Here is a 25,701-nt window from a genome sequence, read left to right on the forward strand (position 1 = left end):
TTTACTAAAAATATTTACTCAATATTTTACATTCAGTACTATTCCTTTCTACATACAGTGATAAACACTTTAATGCAAAAAACAGAATGCATAAAACTGAGAAAAAATCAAATCCAAAATTCAGTCACACTTTATCTGGCTGGGTGTCCATTTTCTTTTGACAGGGTGCATATTTAAACTGAAAACTAATCATAAGATTTCATTAGAAACATGCTCACTCTCACACCAGTGATACACCTGTGCCCAGTTTTGAGAATTTTTTTACACTTGCAGCAAAGTCTAGGATCAGGCTTTTGTGTTCATTGCCTATTCAACCAGGCTGCAGCAGTTGATGGACTAATAGTCTACACTCCCATCAATGTCTGGTTAATATAACACTTAGTGGAGATAGTGATCCAGTTTCCACCTGAAAACTTCTACAATTGTTCCTGCAATATTTTTGATATGTCAGATGTTGGCAGTGTGTCTCCATAGTGTCCCTGTTTTTCATAGTGTCTATTTTACACTTTCTCTTGTTTCTCTCAATGCAATGCAATGTTATGGTAATGTGAAGGTTTGGGACTAAGCCCTTAAGTACCTTCCACATAAATATTTATTACTTTGTCTCTCCAGAGAATACATTCCCTGTAGTTTGGCCTTAAACAATCTATGTTTTCCAACTAATATTTCTCCTGCCTTAAAGGGGCAATCCACACCAAATAATTTTCTAAATGAGATAGTAGAAGTGATATGAATAGTCACCACTGGCAATATTTCTATTGCTTTGAGAATTCTCATCTTCTACCCTGTCATTTTCCTGGCCTTCAGTGCATTTCTCTTGCATTCTCTAGATGATTGGTCATCTGATATTATTTAATCAGTCTTTTACATGTTCCTTTTGTTCTATGAGATGGTCTTTAAGCATTTTTGTATTTAGTTTTCTGAGTTATTCATTCATTCTATATGTCAGTAGTTGGAATCTGTCACCACTGAACATCAGGTTATTTTCTATTCCCCACTGCAAGACTGTTGATATCTGCTTGCAAATTTTCTGTCTTCTACCAAAGTGACTTTCATGTTTGGATTGATATGTTCCATAAAGGATGATACAAAGATGTGGCTAGTGTTTTTATGTGTATCTGTTAAGAGGAGGTACCATAACTGTGCAACTGGTTACTGAAATTTTTACTTTAATAAAGCTAGATTTTGTGTTGTTTAATACTAATCCACATGTTCTATTTATTAGAAAACTGCATATCCATTTTCCTACCTTTTCTGTTATATCTACTGACATTATTTTGTGGGTTATCACTCCATGATCTCCTTTGTCGAATGCCTTGGCAAAGTCTGTACATGCCACATCTGCGTTTTAATTTATTCCAAAGCCTTCATTATTTTGTCACATCAGTTTTCTTTCTGGCCATTCTGTCTTGTGAATGTAAATATACACAATAGTAGTTTAGCATGATATTTAAAGAGTACTTTTAAATATCAAGTGAATCTATGAATACACATCTCCCCACTACTCTTCCCCTCCTCCCTCCCTCCCTCTCTCTCTCTCTCCACCCCTAGTTCCAATATTGTCTTTGTACAACTTAATTTCCTATGACTGGGTGTCCATTTTCTTATGATATGGATCAAGATACTTAAACTGAAAACCAACCATAGGATTTTGTTATTTTTTTCAATGCATTAGCCACAATGACCTAAAAAATAAACTTTTTACGTTTAGAAATTTATACCAGAGAAGAAGTTACTAGCCCCTTGCTCCCAGCATTTTAGTTGCCTCTTACGATATGCATGGTTTATGGAGGAAATTCAAAATGTGCTCATTAAATTTATCATACCCAAATCTGTTTTCTTCTTTATCTCTCTTTCTTATGAATGTAATATAAGCCAGATATTGTTAAAATACAGCAAATTAAGTACTACCATGTATCAGAAAAGCAAGTCTGTGTTTGTAAGTAACTAACTGGTTCTGGAGTACAAACATCATAAAAGTGGAACATCATAAGTTGGGGACCTACTGCATAATAATAAACCTGCCTTAGTTATGTTCATAAATAATAAAATTTTGGTGGTAACACTCTTGCTGATAGTACTTGACTTGTATTTCAGGTTTGTACTAAAATCAGCTGGTAATTACTTGAGTCAATCACATGCAACAACTGGACTATCATGAGCACTGCTATACATCAACTACAGAAACAAGTGGGCTAACAAAACAAGTACAGCAATAATAATAACTATTACTGTTATTAGCTATGAAAGCAGATTGATGGTGAAACATGCAAACTAAAGTTCACTAAAAAAAAACATGCTTAAACTAAAATATAATAACAAATCCATCTTATCACGAATGTGAAGTACTGGACAGGCTATTTTACTTGGACGTAACTATTCCTGGTGTTCTGTTAATGACAAAATAAATGAAAAAATTGAGAAGCAGTTTCACTACTAGGTAAAATTTACAGCAAAACTCAAATTATTCAGGCAATGTATTCCATACTCATATTCCTTAACTACTGTACAAATATGAAAAAGAATGAAATTTTAATTATAAACTTCAATAACTGTGCTCATAGATATAACATTAATACTGTTCATCTCCTGCCATCAATTGCTCTCCCTACCTACCCATAACAGCCACCCCAGATAACGACCCTACACTACTTCTCTTCAAAAACCCTTCCATCCCTTCCCACCATGATCTCTCACACATGTAGATATTTACCAATGTTCTGACTGATTAGACACGGCCATGTTTGGTGAATGAAAGCTTAGGCCTCCAGCATTTGTACACCCATGTGGGTTTAACATTTCTGGAAACAAAATCTAAAAAATCTTTCTCACATACATCCTTCCCATCCCACAGAAGAACTGAATCCAGCATTCTCAAAATGTAACAGGACAGAAAAAATTAAGATGTCAATTGTTGGAGACAACAAGAATAGAAGTATGGCATACAAATGCAGTCAGAATTGTAAGTAAAAGTAAAGAACTTAATCCAGTCATAATTCAGGAAAGGCCAGACATCAGTCATTGGTAAAAACAAAACTTATGGAAGTAATAACAAATGCAATATCCCATAATGAGCTGCAAGGCATTCAGAGGGAGAGAGAATGCAAGAGGAGGCGGGGGTGGGGTGGCAGTGGCACTAATGATAAGAAACTAATGAAACCTTGAGAAACTGACAAACCTAGAAAAATGAAGACTTAGTCCTTTGAGGGTCCAAGCTGTAGTCCACAGAATCCAAGAATTTTCAAAAAATAATTTTGTTATTTTTTCTTATCAAGCCTTTGACTATTTTGGTTGTACATACATGTACATGACTTACGACCCAATGTTTCAGACGTATATATACTCAATAATTCTAGCAGCTTCAAATCAAGCAGGAGAAAGCTGGTAGGCCCACATATGAGAGAATGGGTCTGTGTGGTCAGTGTGTACCATATAAAAAAATCCTGCAGCACACAGTGCATAATGAGAAAAAAAAAACTCTGACCATTTTTGGATTAAAATGCTGACTTTGAAGTGTATTTTCGTATAGTATTTATCGTTGTATTCTCGTTTTCATGGTCTCGCGTGATAAAATGGAACTCATATTACAGATTTTGATTATTCACGATGAAAACGACCTTCAAACTGAGCTCAAAGTAGCGGAAATGTTCGATTTTTACCAATGTTCAAGAGTAAGCAAATCACACCACACGTCCAATACACGTCAACTGGGGAGTCTAATATTCTTTCACTAGTGCACTGATATTATTTATACCATTTTTACAATAGTGCAGTAGTCTGCATAACAGTAAATCTTCTATTTTTTGTATGAATAAAAAATCAAAAGAGAAAGCAATAGTAACATAAGAGGGGCCTAGACATGTGACTAATGAACAGAGGATATGTTATTTTAGTGCCAAGAATATCTACATTGTTTATTCTGGACTCTATTTTGAAATTGGCATCTTTTTTAATTTGCATGAAATTGGCCAAATTACCAATTTCTGACCACTTTATCGGGTAGTTCAAATCGGTAAATGGGCGGTTTCTTGTACTCAATTGATAGAAAAAATGGAGTATAAAGAAATAGCTATGAGTTTGGTCAACTGGAACAACGGAATTCGCCAAAAATAGGGCTCAAAGTCGGTGAGAACACCTATGCATATATGTTGCCGAGACCGCTAACTTCGTGGGAGCGTAATTCCGTGAGTTTTCAACCAAATTTTGTACTTTTTGGTGTCATTACCATCGGAAAAAGATTCTCTATCATTTCATAAGAAAAAATAATTTTTTTTTTCTAAAAATTTTGTGACATAGAATGACAGTTTCAGAAAGGGGCTTACGACAGTCAAAGGGTTAAATGGTAGATTTTTTTTTTCTGAAGGTAATAAAACAAAAAGTACAAAATTTGATGGAAAATTGACAAAATTGCACTTGCGAATTTTACTGTGTAAATGATATTTACACATCGATGATTTTGCCCACTTTGACTCCTATTTTAGGCCAAATTTTTAGCTATTTTGCTAGTATTTCTTCTATTTTATTGATTGAGCACAATAAACTGCCCAATCAACTATTTCAACTACCCAATAAAGTGATCAGAAATTGGTAATTTGGCAAATTTAACACAGTTTAAAACATTCCAATTTCAAAAAAGGGTCCAGAATGAACAATGCAGACATTCCTGGCACTAAAATAAAATTTCCTCTGTTTATTAGTTATGTTTCCAGGCTTTATAGATGAATTTCATTTGATTTTTTATATACATAAAGAATTTTTTATTCACAACAAAAAATAGAAGATTTACCGTTATGAAATATTGTAATAATTGTACAAATAATATCAGCACATTCGTGAATGGATATTAGCCCTTTGACTGTTGCTAGCCCTTTTCTGAAACTGTCATTCTATGTCACAAAATTTTTAGAAAAAAAAAAAAAATTACTTTTCTTACGAAATGATAGAGAATCTTTTCCCAATGGTAATGACACCAAAAGTACGAAATTTGGCCCCAAAACTCACGGAGTTACGCTCCCACGAAGTTAGCGGTCTTGGCGACACGTACACATCGACAATATCGCCGACTTTGAGCCCTATTTTTGGCCAATTCCGTTGTTCCAGTTGACCAAACTCATAGCCATTTCTTTAGAACTCCAATTTTTCTATCAGATGAGTACAAGAAACCGCCCATTTACCGATTTGAACTATAAAGTGGTCAGAAATTGGCGGGCTGGAGTTTTGAGACTCTCTGACCGCGGGTTCAATCCCGGCCGGGGTATGGTTTAGAAATTGGCACTTTGGCCAATTTCACGCAAATTAAAGAAGTTGCCAATTTCAAAATAGGGTCCAGAATAAACAATGTAGACATTCTTGGCACTAAAATAACATATCCTCTGTTCATTAGTCACATCTCTAGGCCCCTCTTATATTACTATTGCTTTCTATTTTGATTTTTTATTCATACAAAAAATACAAAATTTACTGTTATGCAGACTACTGCATTACTGTAAAAATGGTATAAATAATATCAGTGCACTAGTGAAAGACTATCAGACTCCCCAGTTGACGTGTATTGGACGTGTGGTGTAATTTGCTTACTCCTGAACATTTATAAAAATGCAACATTTCCTCTACTTTGAGCTCAATTTCAAGGTCGTTTTCATCGTGAAACTAATCAAAATCATTTCTATTTCTGTAATATGTTTTCCATTTTATCACATGAAAACGAAAATACCATGATAAATACTATACGAAAATACACCTCAAAGTCAGCATTTTAATCCAAAAAAACAGTCAGAGTTTTTCTTTCTCATTATGCACTGCATGCTGCAGGATTTTTTTTATGTGGTGCACACTGACCACACAGACCCATTCTCTCATATGTGGACCTACCAGCTTTCTCCCGCTTGATTTGAAGCCACTAGAATTTCTTCTTTCAACACACCGGCCGTATCCCACCAAGGAGGGGTAGCCCAAAAGGAAAAAACAAAAGTTTTTTCTTTTAAATTTAGTAATATATACAGGAGAAGGGGTTACTAGCCCCTTGCTCCCGGCATTTTAGTGGCCTCTTATGACAAGCATGGCTTATGGAGGAAGAATTCTGTTCCACTTCCACTAGAATTTATGCGCATAAATACGTCCGAAACAGTGGCGCGTAAGACGTATATATACGACCGAAACAGTCAAAGGGTTAAACCCACCAGCTGACATGTACTGGATGCTTGATGTCATATGTTTACTCTTGAACATTGGCAAAAACTGAACATTTCTGCTATTTTGAGCTCAATATAAAACTATTTTCAGCACTAAAACCAATCAAAATCATCTCCATTTCTGTATGTATCTTCCATTTTATCAAATGAGACAAAGAAACCGCGAATTCAGTTGTAAAAAACTAACAAAAATACACCGCAAAGTTGTTGTTTTAATCCAAAAACACGGATGCAGTTTTTTTTTTTCTCGTTATGCAATGTGTGCTGCAGGATTTGTTTTATACAGTGCACACTTACCACACAGATCCATTCTCTCCTATCTATGCCCAAATTTACCACTCACAGCTTATCTGAGTGAGCTGAGCTCATGACATAGTACTATGGCCTGGACCCTGTGGACAAGGCATAGATCTACAACTTGGACCCTGTGGACAAGGCATAGATCTACAGCTTGGACCCTGTGGACAAGGCATAGATCTACAGCTTGAACCCTGTGGACAAGGCATAGATCTACTGCTTGGAACCTGTGGACAAGGCATAGATCTACAGCTTGGACCCTGTGGACAAGGCATAGATCTACAGCTTGGACCCTGTGGACAAGGCATAGATCTACTGCTTGAAACCTGTGGACAAGGCATAGATCTACTGCTTGGAACCTGTGGACAAGGCATAGATCTACTGCTTGGAACCTGTGGACAAGGCATAGATCTACGGCTTGGACCCCTCAAAGGGTTAAAGCACACACATAGTAACAATAACAACTGGAGGGACTAAGGTAATAATGGAAAAAGTATAGTCTTGATATAATGGACATCAATATAACATACAAAATCCATGGAGTAAATTGTGCGTACAGTACTATTTAAGGTATGCAGAAGAGTACTTTCATGCTTTTTTTTCTGTGATTTTTAACATTATACATGTATTTTGATTTAATAGACACTTGGAGAATCCTCCCATTAGTGTATTATATCAAGGGTTGACTGTACTATACATGTATAACTATCAAATGAGCAACAGGAGACTAAGGGAAGAATTTGATGAAAAAAAGGCAACAATACATATAACAGACAGGGCAGTAAATAAAACAAGCACTACAAAAGTGACAGTACTAATTCTAGGATATTTTAACCATAGGAAAATCAAAGGAAGAACTGAGACCAACCCAAAGGACTCTAAATACAGAGTAAACTTAATGGAAGTAGTAAGGAACTTCACAAGCTTCCATTTGGAGAAAATGACAAGAATGAGAAAGGGATATGAACAAGTTAGACTTGATCTTGTCTTCACATTAAGCAAACACAACAATAAAACTTTAAGAATAGTGAGCCACAAAGGACCAGTGACACAATACAACCTGACTTTCGAAGGGAAGACTATAAAGAAATAAGAATTTTGTGTAGATTATTCTATGAACAGAGCTGCTCAGTAAATTAACACAAGAGATACATGATGCAACACTGAAGAGGATGAGTGCAGAGAGGCACTAGAGAGAGTTATGCTGAATATGAAGAATAGGAGAAAGATGAAATGAGTGAACAAGATAGAAAGAGAAAAGACAATTTGAAAACAACACTGCACTAAAAGTTTAAAATGAAACCAAAGCTTATAAGAAGAGACAGCAAAAGATCTAGCAGTCAGCTAACACAACACAAACATATCAACAAAGTTACATATAAATTGGGTAATTTTTTTAAAACGTCGGCTGTTTCCCACCAAGGCAGGGTGACCCAAAAAAGAAAGAAAAAACTTTCATCGTCATTCAATACTTTCGCTATCACTCATACCTAATCACTGTCTTTGCAGAAGTGCCCAGGGGTTTGGGATATTGGCAGTTTGGAGGAACATCTAAACTGTTGTATCTGAGTGCCTCTGCAAAGACAGTGATTATGTATATTATTATTTAATAAAATAAATAATATCATACATAATCAGTGTCTTTGCAGAGGCACTCAGATACAACAGTTTAGACGTCCCTCTAAAGTGCAGGCATTGTACTTCCCATTTCCAGGACTCTAAGTCTGGCTAACCGGTTTCCTTGAATCCCTAAACAAAATATTACCCTGATCACACTCCAACAGCTCATCAGGGCTCAAAAACCATTCGTCTCCATTCACTATCTAAGACTCCCATGCATGTTTAATGGAAGTCCAAGCCCCTCACCCACAAAACCTCCTTTACCCCCCTCCCTCCAACCTTTTCAATTATGACCCCTACCCTGCCTTCTTTCCCCTATAGCTTTATATGCTCTCCAAGTCATTCTTACTTTGTTCCATTCTCCATAATTGACCAAACCACCTCAACAATCCTTCTTCAGCCCTCTGACTAATACTTTTTGTAACTCCATACCTCCTCCTAATTTTCGCACTACAAATTCTCTGCATAATACTTACACCACACATTGCCCTTAGACAGGACATCTCCACTACCTCCAACCTCCTCCTTGCTGCAGCATTTACAACCCATGCTTCACATTCATTTAAGTGTTGGTACCACTATACTCTCATACATTCCCTTCTTTGCCTCCAGGGATAACATTTTTTGTCTCCACAGATACCTCAACACACCACTCACCTTTTTTCCTTCATCACTTCTATGGTTAACCTCATCCTTCATAAACCCATCCGCTGACAAGTCAACTCTCAAAAATCTGAAAACATTTGCTTCTCCCATACTCTCTCCCTCCAATGTGATATCATTTTTTTCTTTATCTAGATCATTTGATACCCTCATCACCTTTCTCTTATATTTGTTCACTTTCAACTTTCTATTTTTACACACTATACTTGTGGTAATATCTGCAAATCTTCATAAGACAGCTTGAAGGAACCTGAACAAAGAATTATTTAGGGCACTATTCATGACATATGTTAGACCTATCAAAGAATAACTGACTCCAACATGAAACTGACACTTGATCAAGCAAACATAAAAACTTAGAGAAGATTTCAAGATATTCAATAACATTTGTCTGAGCTGAAAGGAATACAATATGTGAAGAGACTTCGGAAACCGAACCTGACTACCTTAAGTAGAGAACATGGTGGGATATCTTATGTATTATAAAATCTTAAGAGGTATTGATAGGACAGACATGGATAGGATGTTTGAGAACACATACTATAGGATGCTAGACATTTCTTTGATCTCAAGGTAACAGAGAGACACAATGAGTTTCATGAAGCAGAAAACAGAAACTCCATTCACAGTATCAAGAGCAGGTATAATAAAGACTGATAAGGTGAAGCCAATAAAGAATGATCAAGCCAATTCATGAGGCAGCTATATCTTGATCCCTGTAAATGCAACTCAGTAAGTACATGTATTTGCATGAAGACACATAACAACCACATATAAGGTCATGAAACCACATGACAAAACAGAGGTTTCTTAGTGAGGCATCACTGTTATAAACTCAGAAAAAAATAGTGTAAAAAAAATACAAATTTTTTTGCTCTATAAACAGTAGTGAAACAAATGAATAGGATACAAGAGAATGTAGTATATACTACATCTCCTAGAAATTTAAATAAATAAATAATAAATAATATTTTAAACATTGAAGACATGAAACCACAAGTATAGCTCTGGTCCTGTAGCTGCCTCTAGGTAATCACTTTCATATGCTATAAATAAATACTCTTATGTTCTAAAAAACAAAACTCTAATTAAAAGAAAATCAGAATCAGTCAAATTTGGATAGCTGCAAAAAGCAGACTTTTGTAAAAATAAAATAAAAATTTTATTTCTTCATGTGTAGAGTATACTAGAAAAATACACTGGTACAAAACAGTAATATACTAAACTTACCTAATCTATTTTCAGCATATCTTAAAAATCTACATATTTAATTGGGTCCTAATTTATTATCACTTACCTTTAATTTCAGATGTAGTGTAGAAGAGAAATTACAAATTTAAATATTTAAATAAGAAACTAAAACAGAAGGTAAGAGAGTATCTTATATTTCAACCTCACATTAAGACCCTCTTCAGCAGACAGAAGAGGATCTGTGTGAGAACCAAATACAGTATTCAATACTCTTTTGTCCTTTTTTTTTATTACCACTATTACACATTTATGTTTGAATTATGAAGAAATGAAGAGACAAAACTTGAATTCTATTGCAACATAGGTAAACAAGGGCTCCATCACAAGCTGCTGTTACAAGAACGTCTGACAACAACAAAGTACCACAAAGACAGGACCATTATGGGATGATGAAATTTGGGCATAATTAATTTACTAGTTTCCAAACAGCAATTACAGTATATTATCTGGATGAATATTAAAAATATTGTGGATATCACTAGCTATAACCTAAATGACAGGATGCATTACAGGATTTGATTTTACAGTATATCCATTATATTCATTTACCTTTCTCGGCCTTTTCCTTACAGTACTTTTCAGAAAACAAGAACAATTATTCTAATAATAATAATAACTTGCTTGATAGCTTTTAATAAAATATATTTCATTTGATAAACAATCTTCAGAGTACCTGATTAAATGCAACTTTCATTTACAAACTAATACAGTAGGGCCCCACTTATACGGCGGGTTAGGTTCCAGGCTACCGCCGTAAAGCGGAAATCGCCGTAAAGTGGAACACCCTTTTTTTCCACTTATAAATGCATACAAACACTAGATAACAAGTTTACACTAACATATATTAAGTTAGCAATAGAACCAGGCATCAAAAAACAATAAAAAGGTACAATACACACATAGTGCACTCATTACTTACCTTAAAATATTTATAGTCTTAATCTAGGGTGAGACAAGTAGTATTTATTGTAAGAAATCAAGTGTGGTATGTATTGTAATAGCCTCACCAGGCCACCCCACCCACACATACTATTCTATGATATTTAAGCATCCCAGAGAGATAAAATGTATATACAGTTCACTCATTACTTACCTTAAAATATTTGTAGTCTTAATGTAGGGTCAGGAGTAAGTAAATGAGATAAAACGAATAAATGAGAGAGAGAAAGAATGAATACATGAGAGGGGGCAGGCGCAGTTATGTAAACAAACCAGGCGAAGGTAAGTTTTGTAAACAAACGAAGTGTACACGTCTGGTTTGTGTACAAGTTACATTGTGTACAGGTTGTCTCTACATTGATACGGTAGAATTAATAAAGAAGAACACTCCCATTCTCATGTAACATCATTTTGAGAAGAAATGAAGCTCTGAGTGAAGGCAATGGAAATAAGTCACACTGACTTTTTTGGGTTATCCTAGGTTCTCTACACGTATGTTGTTATGTATGATAATCTATGTAACTGTATTTGTGTATACCTGAATAAACTTACTTACATACATACGAAAGGAATAATTTTCTACAGTTACCCCCAGTAACACATTTACTCTTATGTTAGATTAGAGAAAATGTTATTCTTGGCGTCACTTGTACAAGTTATGTGGCTCCCACATCTTATATTTATGTTTATTTATTCTATTGTGGGGTGTATTTATCATCTTTTTATGTTATGTATCGTGTTTATTATATAATTTTGAAAAAAATATCATGGATGGATTAATGAAAATGTGTATATTACCGTAATATACGACATTTAATGAGACTCAGTATTGTTATTATCACCACTTGTGCAAGTCGTCTGCTCACATCTCACATTTGTTTATTTATTCTACTGTGGGGTGTATTTATCTTATTTATATGTTATGCATCGTGTTTATTATATAATTTTGAAAAAAATATCATGGATGGATTAATGAAAATGTGTATATTAACGTAATATACGACATTTAAATGACTCGATGTATGTAAGTTTATTTAGGTACAGGTATACATAAGTATAATTATCAGAGTATATATAAAATATGAAATAACTTTTAAAAACATTTGAAATTTTGGAGTTTCCAGACAAAATGGAGAGACTTAGTGCTTACTGAGCTCATGGAGAATGTAAACAAACAGGGTGGGGCACGGTGACCGTATTAGAAAGTCAGGTGGGGGGAGCCGTATAGTGAGTTTTGGTCATAATTTGAAATGTCCGTATTAGCGGAACGCCGTAAAGCGGAACGCCGTAAAGCGGGGCCCTCCTGTATTTCGATCTTTTCAAAAATGAAAAAAAAAAAAAATCCATTCCCACAAAACTCACCTTAGTTAATTATTTTTCTAGTTCAGTTAACTAAAACACCATTACAATGAAAAGGCACTCTTCCTCTCTTCACTTATTTACCAATTTTAATATGCTGGTGTTTAATTTTACTGATAATTGTATGATAAAGAATATTCATAAAAGTAAATTTTCACAAGAGAATAACTACCAGTCCATGAGCAAATATCAATGTAACTGAAAAGCTAAATTACATAAAAAAAAATTAAATTCATTTTTTGATGCTGTAATTTCTGTAAGATCATTAAATGTTTTGTGTAAAAACCCATTTAATATTACCATAGAATTTGTTAATTTGAGTGTAAATGACTGAATAATAACTGCTGCTTGAAATGAATTTTTTAGAGGTGCATGAGATATGGCAGCAGCAGCACTAACAACCAAGAATCTCTGATTTTTTCTTTGTAGCCCACCCCTCCTGCCCTACCTGCATACAGCAAACCTTGGACGAAACCGAGAGTGCTGTTAACTGCAACCGAGGGCATGGTGCTAAACTGCACGTTGTACACACCTTCCTAAACAATCTTTGGGAGCCCCCACCAGCAGATGTGGGGTAATAGATGTATATATTGTGATCTTCTGCCGACACAGGCTTCTCCACAAATGGCTTGTTGAAAATTACTCCATTAACTTCAACATGATCTTCACCTTCTATTAATTCACGTTCTGAAAAAATAAGACAGAGTACTTTAGATTCAAGAAAAAACACAGAAAGTGAGAATTCAGTATAAAAACCATCTTTACTAAACAATTAAAAATACTGCATTGACTGCATCTGAAAAGCAGAAACAACCTGTAACATAGTGATCTCACAATTCTGAGAGTGTGCATGTAGGATTTTCAGGAAAAAAGGTCAGTTGACCTTGAGCTCTTCAGAAAGGAGGTACACCTCCATTCTGAAAGTTGGGTGGGAATGTTGCAGCTCAGAGGGTGATTTGAATTGTACTGCCTGCTTTTTTGACAAGACAGCTCTCATAGGGAATAATTTCAGTGTGCAGATTTATAATCCCAGTCTCCAGAATTCAAGTATAAATTATAATGTATCTATTTCATCTGCATTCCAGGGAGTACAGTCCAAGGGACTTTGGCCATTCTTAATAATTTAGACGTTTTACTGAACTGATACAGGAAATGAAAAATATCAGTACATTCTCCATATAAGCACTGTCTCCTGCCCTAAAAGGCATAGCCAGTGTAAACAAATATCCTAGTCTAGAGAGTACAAGAGCCATGGCTTCACATTTGATGCTTAGAAAGTTCTTGTTATCAAGTCCAAAATCATAGCTCCAAAATCATAGCTCATGTTTTCAATATTATGTGATCTAATTTTAGGCATTCATTTACATTAAGGTATGTGGGAAAAGAATTCATTTCCGTTGGCGACATACATTTCTATTAAAGAGTGCCACAGCAGGCAAGCCTCAGACCTTCCACTATGCATTAGGCAACTCCACTGTCTTAGCACTGCTGGGGAGGGTGTGAGGGAGGGTGAGGGGGGGATGTAAGCAAACAACCTCCCAAGCAGATCAGTAAAACTGGATGCATACCACAGAATTTTAGCTCAGTGCACATCACTCAGTTTTTTCCTCTTTTCATTGTCCTATCTCATCTCTGGATATTCATCATGGCTTCTAAATGTAGTGCAAGTGATACTGGCAGAGCAAGAAAGAAGATCAAGTATGAAACTAAGCCTACTGCAAAAAACTGGAGATAACCGAGATGCTGAAGGGTGATGCACGTAACATGGAGACGGCAAGTTTGTTTGGTGCTAGAAACCAATGAATTGATCAAATCAAGACAATGAGGTGAAGATAAGGGCTCATGCAATGAGTAACCCTCAATGTGACAGTGAAAAGAATGAGGAAATTTACTGTATGTGTGGATTGATGGCCTTTTTATTAGGAAAAACTGCACCATACTATATAACAATGTGTGAATTGGAAGGACAGCCCAAAAATAAGTGCACATTTAGTTCTGGATAATTTAACAGATTTAGAATGTATAGTGGTTTGCATAATATAAAGTTCAATGGAGAGAGTGTCTTTGCCAACCATGCTACCATAGAAAAGTTCCTGGTCGAACTAGTAAACATTATTTTTGAGGATGGCTACAAACCTGATCATCAGGTATTTGCACTGATAAAGATGGCATCTAGAACATACATTAGCAAACAACAAAAAACTGCTCTTACATTCAAGATTACAAAAGATGATTCAGCTTGCTGCCTTGTGTTAATGCATCAGGAGAATTTAATGCAAGCCCCTGCTTGTTTATCACTTGAAGAATCTCTGTGTTTTAAAAGGTAGAGCCAAACACATATTGCCTGTGAACATGACTCAAGAAATCGTAATGACACGATTGCATGGTCTAGTGGCTAACGTGACGGGCTGGAGTTTTGAGACTATGACCGCGGGTTCAATCCCGGCCGGGGGTATGGTACATATTGCCTGTGTTTTGGAAGCCCAATGCCACAGCATGGGTGACTGCGGCTTTCTTCAGTGAGTGACTTAACTATCACTTTATTCCTGAAGTAAGGATGCAATTATCCCTGAAAATCTTGCATTCAGGGATCTCCTTGTCCTTAATAACTGTCATCGTCACCCTCAACTCTTGAAGCCAGGTATCACAATTGTCTTCTTACTACTAACTGCAAGATCCTTGATACAACCACTGGATCCAGGGGTTATCAAAACTTTCAAGCGTCATTACATACAAAGTGTGGTGCACAAATTAGTGGTAGCAACTAATGACATCGACAGAGGATTGACAGAGTTTTGGAACAATTCTAACTTTGCAGATCAAAAATAAACGCTGGTTGGAGAAAAATATAGCTTAGTGTGCTGAATGATTTTGTTGGTTTTCCATTAGTTTAGTCAAGTTCTGGAAATTGTTGATCTAGCAAGGAGAGTACCAGATGAGGGATTTGAAGATAAGCAGCTAGATGACATCAATGAACTCTTGGATGATGATGAGGAACCTACTGTACAACAAATGATGCAGGAATTAAATTCCCAGCTGCAGAGAATAGAGGATGATGATGATGAACCTGAGCCAGAAGAAGTGATGCCAATATTGCAAGAAATGCTTGAGTCATTGCATATTGTTGGTCAAGTTGCAGACTTGTTTATTGAAAAGAACCATGACCCATCTCAAAGCAGTGCTGTAAAGCGTGCTCTGAAGAGGTGCTTGGGCCTTACTGTCAGCTGTTTTAAGAACTGCAAGGTAAAACAAACCAGTGATGTACAATTAAGTAGCTGAGCACTCCACTACAACAATCAACTAATGATAAGACCCCCAACCTTCAACATCACAAGAGCCCCAATCTTCAATCTTTGCTCAACAGTGCCACAGCCACCCTCTCCACTTCTAGATGATAACCATTTCAAACCTGACTTGAAGATAAGTAGCAAATAATGTATGGGATTAATCAGGGAAAATTATTTTAGTAAGATAACACAATGCTTGCACTTTAAAGGAGGGGTTTGGGACACTGGCTGTTTGGAGTACATCTAAACTGTCATATCTGGGTACCTCTGCAAAGACAGTGATATTGTGTGAACAATGGTGAAAGTGTTGAATGATGGTGAAAGTGTTTCTTTCTTTCTGCCTTGGTGGGAGACAGCCATTGTGTTAATAAAAAAGAAAAAAACAAGAAAAGTCTCCAGCACTAGGAAGCACATTTAATTTGACCCCTCCAATAGTTTACTGGGTAAACAATATCAAGTGTTATATGTGGTAATGATGTTTGGAATCACAGCTCCCCTTGATACAGGCTCAGAACATGCCTTTTCAACTGTAAATTATTGCACTAAAAAAATTATTACTAAAATTCTCAATGAAAAAGTTAATACAGTATTGCAGCACTAAGAGCTAAGAGCTAAGTAAAGATTAGTGTACAGTACAAAAAAGTCATAGTCAAACTTACTGGACGGATCTTTGGAGTCTCTGTCGAGGATTGCAAACCGAGGTAGTTCAATACCTTCTCTCTGTAGTGTGCTGTACACTACTCGTCTATCCTGAAGAGAAAATTCACTAAATTCTTAACATGTCAAACACGATCAACAGATTTCAACTACCTCAACCATGATAAATTACTGTATGGACAATTTATAATCAATGCCATTTATAATACAATATTTCACAGTAGAACTAAGAACATTACTCCAGTAAATAAATTAGTGACATTTAATGATACTGCTATTTAGCTTCAGCATATTTTTTAAGACAACACGAAGACTAACCTGAAGATCATATTGCATGTCAAGGTCATTGATAATATATGGCTTTCGGAGATCTGTATATGCCTGAGCTTTTTCTAGGGGAAATCCCTTCGAATGAAAACTTATTAAGCAGTCACACAGCGGCCATTTCTCTACCGGCTCCTGTTAGGGTAATAAAGAAAAACAAATATTAACACTGAAGCTAAAACAGATAAACAAATCACATACCAGTGAGCAGTTCCAAGGGTTCTTTTACTCTCTCACAGACCACTCAAGAGCCCAGGCCACCAAGGTACATGGAGTGCCCACAACTTACTAACAATTTACATTTTCAGTGTTTCAACTTAAGAACATGTTGTGTTCCCAGTGTTTCAACTTACAAACAAGTAGTGTTCCCAGTGTTCCAACTTATAATCAAGTTGTGCTCCCAGTGTTTCTTGTATCTCAGCCTACAAATGTGTTACACTCCTCTTTCAACTGACAAACAAGTTGTGTTTCTGGTGTTTCAACTTACAAATGACTCATTTGTAACTATGAACCTATTACAGACTCTCCTCATTTACTGACCTTACCTTTGATATACCTTTGAAGAGTTTCAAGACTTTATCTACTCTCTGAGCCCGGCCATGGGCCAGGCTCGTCTGGTGCTTGCCTAATCAACCAGGCTGTTGCTACTGGAGGCTCGCTGCCCCACATATCCATCACAGCCTGGTGATCTGGAACTTGGTGAAGATACTTGTCCAGTTTCCTCTTGAAGGCTACGTACTTGTTTACCGAAAACTCGGACTTACAATGGGCTCTCTGACCAGTATGCATACCTAAATAATGTTTATTAGAGCTGATTTCCTCTATTCTGTTTATTACAATACAGTGGACCCCCGAGTTTTGGCAGCCTCGACTTTCGTGAAATTCGACCTTCGGCGATTTTTTTTTTGGAAAAATTGGGCCTCGAGTTTCGTGAAAAAACTTGTGTTTCGGCGACCGTCCGGTACACGTCCGCCCGTCACCGCCCACACAAAGCCAGTCTCCCACACCATTCAAGTTCAGTGTGCCATTTACCAACATGTGACAATCACCCCGCGGGTTCATACGTAATAATCCATTGTTTTTTGTGATTACAACTGCTAAATAAGTCACCATGGGACCAAGGAAAGCTAGTGCAAGCCCTTTAGTAAAGAAAGTGAGGAACACGATCGAATTCAAGAAGAAAATCTTTGAAAAATATGAGAGTGGAGTGCGTGTTACAGAGCTTGCCAGTATGTATGGATGTATTGGGGATGTCCCTGGGGTTGGAGGTGAGTGGTGAGGATGTGGAAGAGTTGGTGGAGGATCACAGGGAAGAGCTAACCACTGAAGAGCTGCAAGAGCTTCATCTGCAACAGCAAGAGATCACAACTCAGGAAACTGCTGCAGAGGAGGAGGAAGAGAGATGGAGGAAGGTGCCTTCTTCAAAGATTAAGGACATTTGTGCAAAGTGGACTGAAGTGCAAACATTTATGGATGAACTTCACCCTAACAAAGCTGTTGCAGGCCGTATTGGCAACATGTACAATGACAGTGTTGTGTCCCACTTCAGGGAAACCTTAAAGAAACGCCAGAAACAGATCTCTCTGGACAGATATTTTGTGCGACAGGGGTCCAGTGACTGTCAAGCTGGTCCCAGTGGCATTAAAAGAAGAAGGGAAGTAACCCCAGATATGGACTTTATACCTGAAGTCCTAATGGAAGGAGATTCTCCTTCCAAACAATAGTGTACACCTTCCTCCTATCCCCTCCTCCCATCTTCCATCCACGCAGAAGTCTTCAGTAAAGGTAAGTGTAATGTTATTATTTTTTTCTAACTGCATGTACTTGATTTCTGATTGTTTTCATTATGTAAATCTTTATTTAATTTGAAAAAAATATTTTATTTTAATATTTTTGGGTGTCTGGAACGGATTAATTTTATTTCCATTATTTCTTATGGGGAAAATGGTTTCGAGTTTCGTGAATTTCGACCTTCGGCGGGCTCTCTGGAACGGATTAATCACGAAACTCGGGGGTCCACTGTATACAGTATACTACTGTATAAACATTTAAAAATATACTAAAATGTTATAAATGGTGCAAAGGTGACATTAAAACAATATTAAAGATGGTTGACACAAACCCACTACCATTATAGTATGCTCCTTGGTTAGCGACATATTCGTTTACCAACGTGGTCTTAAGAACACAACTCCGTTAAGTAAGGAGAGGCTGCATTGTATATTTAATTATATTACAGCCTTTACATACCTTTGATGAGTTTCTTGATTTTTCCTACTCCCTGAGCCCAGCCCTCGGCCAGGCTTGTGCTTTCTTGGTCAAACAGGCTGTTGCTGCTGGCAGTCCACTGGCCTACATATCACTCACAGCCTGACTCACGAAATCGTAATGACTCGATTGCAAACAAACCATACCACGGGCAGGGATAGAACCCGCGATCAGAGAGTCTCAAAACTCCAGACCGTCGCGTTAGCCACTGGACTAGATAGCCACAATAAAATTCGTCCAACGAGGTATATTTCTACACCATAGGAAGGTTAGCATAGGCACCACTGTGACCACAAATGCAAGTTTTTACAGACGAATCTCCAGCTAGCGTGGCCATGACGAACTCACAGCCTGGTTGATCAGGTACTTGGTGGAGATACAGTGGTACCTTGACGTACAAGTTAATTCATCCCATGACAGAGCTCGTAACTTAATTTGTTCGTATATCAAATCAATTCTCCTCATTGAAATTAAATGAAAGGCCATTAATCCATTCCAGCCCCCAAAAAAGCACCCCATTTTTTTTGTTACGGGTTTTTCAATAAGAAAAATGTATTTATGAATAAGAAATTATTTTTTCCTTTCTTGCCAAGTCCCAGCAATGTTTTAGAAATGCTGGAGTATATACGAAACTCCTTGAAGCACGGTGTAAGATGAGTGTCACTTCAATGCCAGTGGAGCAACTCTCATGGTGTGACATTTGATGATCGTGCACTGCCTTGGATTTATTTTTCACTGTTACAAATAAACATGTTTGTTTATCAGTTTGTTTCTGTCTGTCTATGTTTATCTCTGTCTCTGCTTATCTGTCTTTTGGTCTGCCTGTGTAGCATCTTCCTGTCTCTCTACTTGTCTTTCTGTCTCAGAGAGAGAACCGCTTATGAACCAACAGGTATTACACACAATGCAGAGTCGGTCATGTCTGATTCCTGAACAAGTGAAAATGTGCATTACTGTACTTGCCAGTCATGCTTATTATGCCTTATATCTACAAGCATAGTACACTGTATAGCACTTTGTCTGGATTTTTTGGGTTATCCTAGGTAATTTACATTATGTATAACTGTATTTATGTGTACCTGTGAGACAGAGATAGAGACAGCCAAAGCAAATCAGCCAGCCATCCAGCTGGCCACCCAATGAGCCGGCCTGCCGAACATGTATTACACATGCTCCAGAATTGTTTCTCTTTATTTAGGGCATACGTTATAGAACATTCTGGTAGGATGACACTACCAGTGGTATCAAAATTGAAAGGATGTTACACATTGGTTATCATCGAGGTTTTTGATATAGTGGACCCTCGTTTTTCATAATTAATCCATTCCAGAGAGTGTGACTATTATCGAAATTGATGATTTTCGAATCCATTTTCCCCAAAAGAAATAATGTAAATCCAATTAATTTGTTCCAGACACCCTTAAAGATAGATTTACATGCACAAAAATGAACATTCAACATGGCAGTTACCTTTATTGAAGGTTGTTGTTGATGAACGGAAGACAGGGAGGAGGAGAGAGGGAAGAGAGGTTTGTGTTTGGAAGGGGAATCCCCCCCCTTAAGGACTCGAGGTCACTTCAGGGGTCACTTCCCTAGCTTAAATATAGATTTACATGGAGAAAAGAATGCCAAATAAATGTAAAACACTAATAAAATGTATAAATGAACATTTAACATCACACTTACCTTTATTGAAGACTCTTGTTGGTGTATGGCAGACAGGGCAGAGGGAGGCGAGTTTATTGTTGAAGAATATGACACTAATATCAACTCTATGGCTTATTTATCTATCACATTTCAACTAATATATAATAAACCATATTAATAACATAGAAACATGGAATATACTCTAGAATGAATAAAATAAGTCATTATGTATGTCACAAGATGTGTTCTGTTGTTATTGTTGGGTGTATAAGGGCCACTGTGAGCATAAGCTATAAGCTGTCCATAATGGTGGTGAAGCAGCAGCTGAGGCAGCAGTGTTTTCTGTAGCCCTACATAACTCCAACAACATTGGAGGAGTTAGTAAAATCACTGAATCACTGAAGAAGGCACCCTCTACCACCATCACAACCACTACCACCTTCTACCATCACTACCACCCTCTACCACCATCACAACCACCTTCTACCACCATCACAACTGCTACCACTCTACCACCACCACTTCTGTATTTTTCTACAAACTTTTTCTTAAATTATATGTGTTTCTCACCTTCTTTACCAAAGGCCTGGCACTAGGAGCTTTTTTTGGAGCCATGGTAGCTTATTTATCAGTTGCAAGCACTAAAATGAATGGAATAGGTTGGTAGACAGCAACCACCCAGGGAAGTACTACCGTCCTGCCAAATGACTGTGAAACAAAAACCTGTAACTGTTTTGCATGATGGTAGGATTGCTGGTTTCTTTTTCTGTCTCATAAACACGCTAGATAACAGGGATATCTTGCTTCTCCTACTTACACTTTGGTCACACTTCACAGACACGCACATGCATATATATATACATACATCTAGGTTTTTCTCCTTTTTCTAAATAGCTCTTGTTCTTTTTATTTCTTCTATTGTCCATGGGGAAGTGGAAAAGAATCTTTCCTCCGTAAGCCATGCGTGTCGTATGAGGCGACTAAAATGCCGGGAGCAATGGGCTAGTAACCCCTTCTCCTGTATACATTTACTAAAAAAGAGAAGAAAAACTTTATAAAACTGGGATGCTTAAATGTGCGTGGATGTAGTGCGGATGACAAGAAACAGATGATTGCTGATGTTATGAATGAAAAGAAGTTGGATGTCCTGGCTCTAAGCGAAACAAAGCTGAAGGGGGTAGGAGAGTTTCAGTGGGGGGAAATAAATGGGATTAAATCTGGAGTATCTGAGAGAGTTAGAGCAAAGGAAGGTGTAGCAGTAATGTTAAATGATCAGTTATGGAAGGAGAAAAGAGAATATGAATGTGTAAATTCAAGAATTATGTGGATTAAAGTAAAGGTTGGATGCGAGAAGTGGGTCATAATAAGCGTGTATGCACCTGGAGAAGAGAGGAATGCAGAGGAGAGAGAGAGATTTTGGGAGATGTTAAGTGAATGTATAGGAGCCTTTGAACCAAGTGAGAGAGTAATTGTGGTAGGGGACCTGAATGCTAAAGTAGGAGAAACTTTTAGAGAGGGTGTGGTAGGTAAGTTTGGGGTGCCAGGTGTAAATGATAATGGGAGCCCTTTGATTGAACTTTGTATAGAAAGGGGTTTAGTTATAGGTAATACATATTTTAAGAAAAAGAGGATAAATAAGTATACACGATATGATGTAGGGCGAAATGACAGTAGTTTGTTGGATTATGTATTGGTAGATAAAAGACTGTTGAGTAGACTTCAGGATGTACATGTTTATAGAGGGGCCACAGATATATCAGATCACTTTCTAGTTGTAGCTACACTGAGAGTAAAAGGTAGATGGGATACAAGGAGAACAGAAGCATCAGGGAAGAGAGAGGTGAAGGTTTATAAACTAAAAGAGGAGGCAGTTAGGGTAAGATATAAACAGCTATTGGAGGATAGATGGGCTAATGAGAGCATAGGCAATGGGGTCGAAGAGGTATGGGGTAGGTTTAAAAATGTAGTGTTAGAGTGTTCAGCAGAAGTTTGTGGTTACAGGAAAGTGGGTGCAGGAGGGAAGAGGAGCGATTGGTGGAATGATGATGTAAAGAGAGTAGTAAGGGAGAAAAAGTTAGCATATGAGAAGTTTTTACAAAGTAGAAGTGATGCAAGGAGGGAAGAGTATATGGAGAAAAAGAGAGAGGTTAAGAGAGTGGTGAAGCAATGTAAAAAGAGAGCAAATGAGAGAGTGGGTGAGATGTTATCAACAAATTTTGTTGAAAATAAGAAAAAGTTTTGGAGTGAGATTAACAAGTTAAGAAAGCCTAGAGAACAAATGGATTTGTCAGTTAAAAATAGGAGAGGAGAGTTATTAAATGGAGAGTTAGAGGTATTGGGAAGATGGAGGGAATATTTTGAGGAATTGTTAAATGTTGATGAAGATAGGGAAGCTGTGATTTCGTGTATAGGGCAAGGAGGAATAACATCTTGTAGGAGTGAGGAAGAGCCAGTTGTGAGTGTGGGGGAAGTTCGTGAGGCAGTAGGTAAAATGAAAGGGGGTAAGGCAGCCGGGATTGATGGGATAAAGATAGAAATGTAAAAAGCAGGTGGGGATATAGTTTTGGAGTGGTTGGTGCAATTATTTAATAAATGTATGGAAGAGGGTAAGGTACCTAGGGATTGGCAGAGAGCATGCATAGTTCCTTTGTATAAAGGCAAAGGGGATAAAAGAGAGTGCAAAAATTATAGGGGGATAAGTCTGTTGAGTGTACCTGGTAAAGTGTATGGTAGAGTTATAATTGAAAGAATTAAGAGTAAGACGGAGAATAGGATAGCAGATGAACAAGGAGGCTTTAGGAAAGGTAGGGGGTGTGTGGACCAGGTGTTTACAGTGAAACATATAAGTGAACAGTATTTAGATAAGGCTAAAGAGGTCTTTGTGGCATTTATGGATTTGGAAAAGGCGTATGACAGGGTGGATAGGGGGGCAATGTGGCAGATGTTGCAAGTGTATGGTGTAGGAGGTAGGTTACTGAAAGCAGTGAAGAGTTTTTACGAGGATAGTGAGGCTCAAGTTAGAGTATGTAGGAAAGAGGGAAATTTTTTCCCAGTAAAAGTAGGCCTTAGACAAGGATGTGTGATGTCACCGTGGTTGTTTAATATATTTATAGATGGGGTTGTAAGAGAAGTAAATGCGAGGGTCTTGGCAAGAGGCGTGGAGTTAAAAGATAAAGAATCACACACAAAGTGGGAGTTGTCACAGCTGCTCTTTGCTGATGACACTGTGCTCTTGGGAGATTCTGAAGAGAAGCTGCAGAGATTGGTGGATGAATTTGGTAGGGTGTGCAAAAGAAGAAAATTAAAGGTGAATACAGGAAAGAGTAAGATAATGAGGATAACAAAAAGATTAGATGATGAAAGATTGAATATCAGATTGGAGGGAGAGAGTATGGAGGAGGTGAACGTATTCAGATATTTGGGAGTGGACGTGTCAGCGGATGGGTCTATGAAAGATGAGGTGAATCATAGAATTGATGAGGGAAAAAGAGTGAGTGGTGCACTTAGGAGTCCGTGGAGACAAAGAACTTTGTCCTTGGAGGCAAAGAGGGGAATGTATGAGAGTATAGTTTTACCAACGCTCTTATATGGGTGTGAAGCGTGGGTGATGAATGTTGCAGCGAGGAGAAGGCTGGAGGCAGTGGAGATGTCATGTCTGAGGGCAATGTGTGGTGTGAATATAATGCAGAGAATTCGTAGTTTGGAAGTTAGGAGGAGGTGCGGGATTACCAAAACTGTTGTCCAGAGGGCTGAGGAAGGGTTGTTGAGGTGGTTCGGACATGTAGAGAGAATGGAGCGAAACAGAATGACTTCAAGAGTGTATCAGTCTGTAGTGGAAGGAAGGCGGGGTAGGGGTCGGCCTAGGAAGGGTTGGAGGGAGGGGGTAAAGGAGGTTTTGTGTGCGAGGGGCTTGGACTTCCAGCAGGCATGCGTGAGCGTGTTTGATAGGAGTGAATGGAGACAAATGGTTTTTAATACTTGACGTGCTGTTGGAGTGTGAGCAAAGTAACATTTATGAAGGGATTCAGGGAAACCGGCAGGCCGGACTTGAGTCCTGGAGATGGGAAGTACAGTGCCTGCACTCTGAAGGAGGGGTGTTAATGTTGCAGTTTAAAAACTGTAGTGTAAAGCACCCTTCTGGCAAGACAGTGATGGAGTGAATGATGGTGAAAGTTTTTCTATTTCGGGCCACCCTGCCTTGGTGGGAATCGGCCAGTGTGATAATAATAAAAATTATGAAATATTTTGTATGAACAAGTGAGGGGACCGTCACTCACTGGTCAACAATGCCACACAGGCTGGGAAGGGAGTGCGAGGCGGCTCAGAGCCATGAGTATGTGTCAGGAATGAAGAACTATTTGCAAGTCAAACAACGATTTGCGAGTCAGTGTTTTGACGAAAATAACGTTACGATTTTCGAAAATTACAACTTTCAAGCCTTACGATTATCGAGGGTCCACTGTATTTCCTCTCTCCTGCGAGTGCCGGCATATCTGAAGCTCGCTCGCAACTCGAATTTTCGCTCACAACTCAAAGCATTCAATCAACTGAGCAACGGCTCCTAACTCGGAAAACTCGTAGGTTGGGGCACTCGTAAGTCAAGGTACCACTGTACTTGTCCAGTTTTCTCCTGAAGACTTCTACACTTGTCCCAGCAGTGGTTCTGATAACTTTTGGTAAGATGTTAAATACAGCAGAGACCCGCTTCACGGCATTCCATTAATACGGACATTTCAAATTATGACCAAAACTCGCTATACGACTCCCCCATCTGACTTTCTATTATGGTCACTTCACCCCACCAGGTTTGTTTACATTCCCTGTGAGCTCCGTAAGCACCACGTCTCTCCATTACGTCTGGAAACTCTCAAAATTTCAAGAATTTTTAAAAGTTATTTCATATTTTATAAATACAGTGGACCCCCCATGTTTCGTGATTAATCCATTCCAGAGAGCCCACCAAAGGTCGAAATTCACGAAACTCGAAACCATTTTCCCCATAAGAAATAATGGAAATAAAATTAATCCATTCCAGACACCCAAAAATATTAAAATAATTTTTTTTTTTAAATTAAATAAAGATTTACATAATGAAAACAATCAGAAATCAAGTACATGCATTAAAAAAAAAATAATAACATTACACTTACCTTTACTGAAGACTTCTGCATGGATGGAAGACGGGAGGAGGGGATAGG

At 37.7% G+C, this 25,701-nt stretch overlaps 1 protein-coding gene across 18 annotated transcripts in view; it reads right to left on the bottom strand.

Moving 5' to 3' along the window:
• The window catches only part of l(1)G0196 (inositol hexakisphosphate and diphosphoinositol-pentakisphosphate kinase), a 1,071,245-nt gene that overhangs the window by 729,304 nt on the left and 316,240 nt on the right, over positions 1-25,701 (bottom strand). For 14 of the 18 annotated variants that reach the window (XM_070103279.1, XM_070103273.1, XM_070103277.1 and 11 more), the window contains 3 exons: positions 16,583-16,723; positions 16,267-16,357; positions 12,769-13,007 (listed from right to left, as the gene is read on the bottom strand). In XM_070103279.1, the coding sequence (XP_069959380.1) occupies positions 12,769-13,007; positions 16,267-16,357; positions 16,583-16,723 (471 nt within the window). The other 4 variants (XM_070103282.1, XM_070103285.1, XM_070103280.1 and 1 more) reach the window with 3 other exon arrangements.

Source organism: Cherax quadricarinatus, chromosome 85 (assembly GCF_038502225.1).
Source record: "Cherax quadricarinatus isolate ZL_2023a chromosome 85, ASM3850222v1, whole genome shotgun sequence".
Lineage (NCBI taxonomy): Eukaryota > Metazoa > Arthropoda > Malacostraca > Decapoda > Parastacidae > Cherax > Cherax quadricarinatus.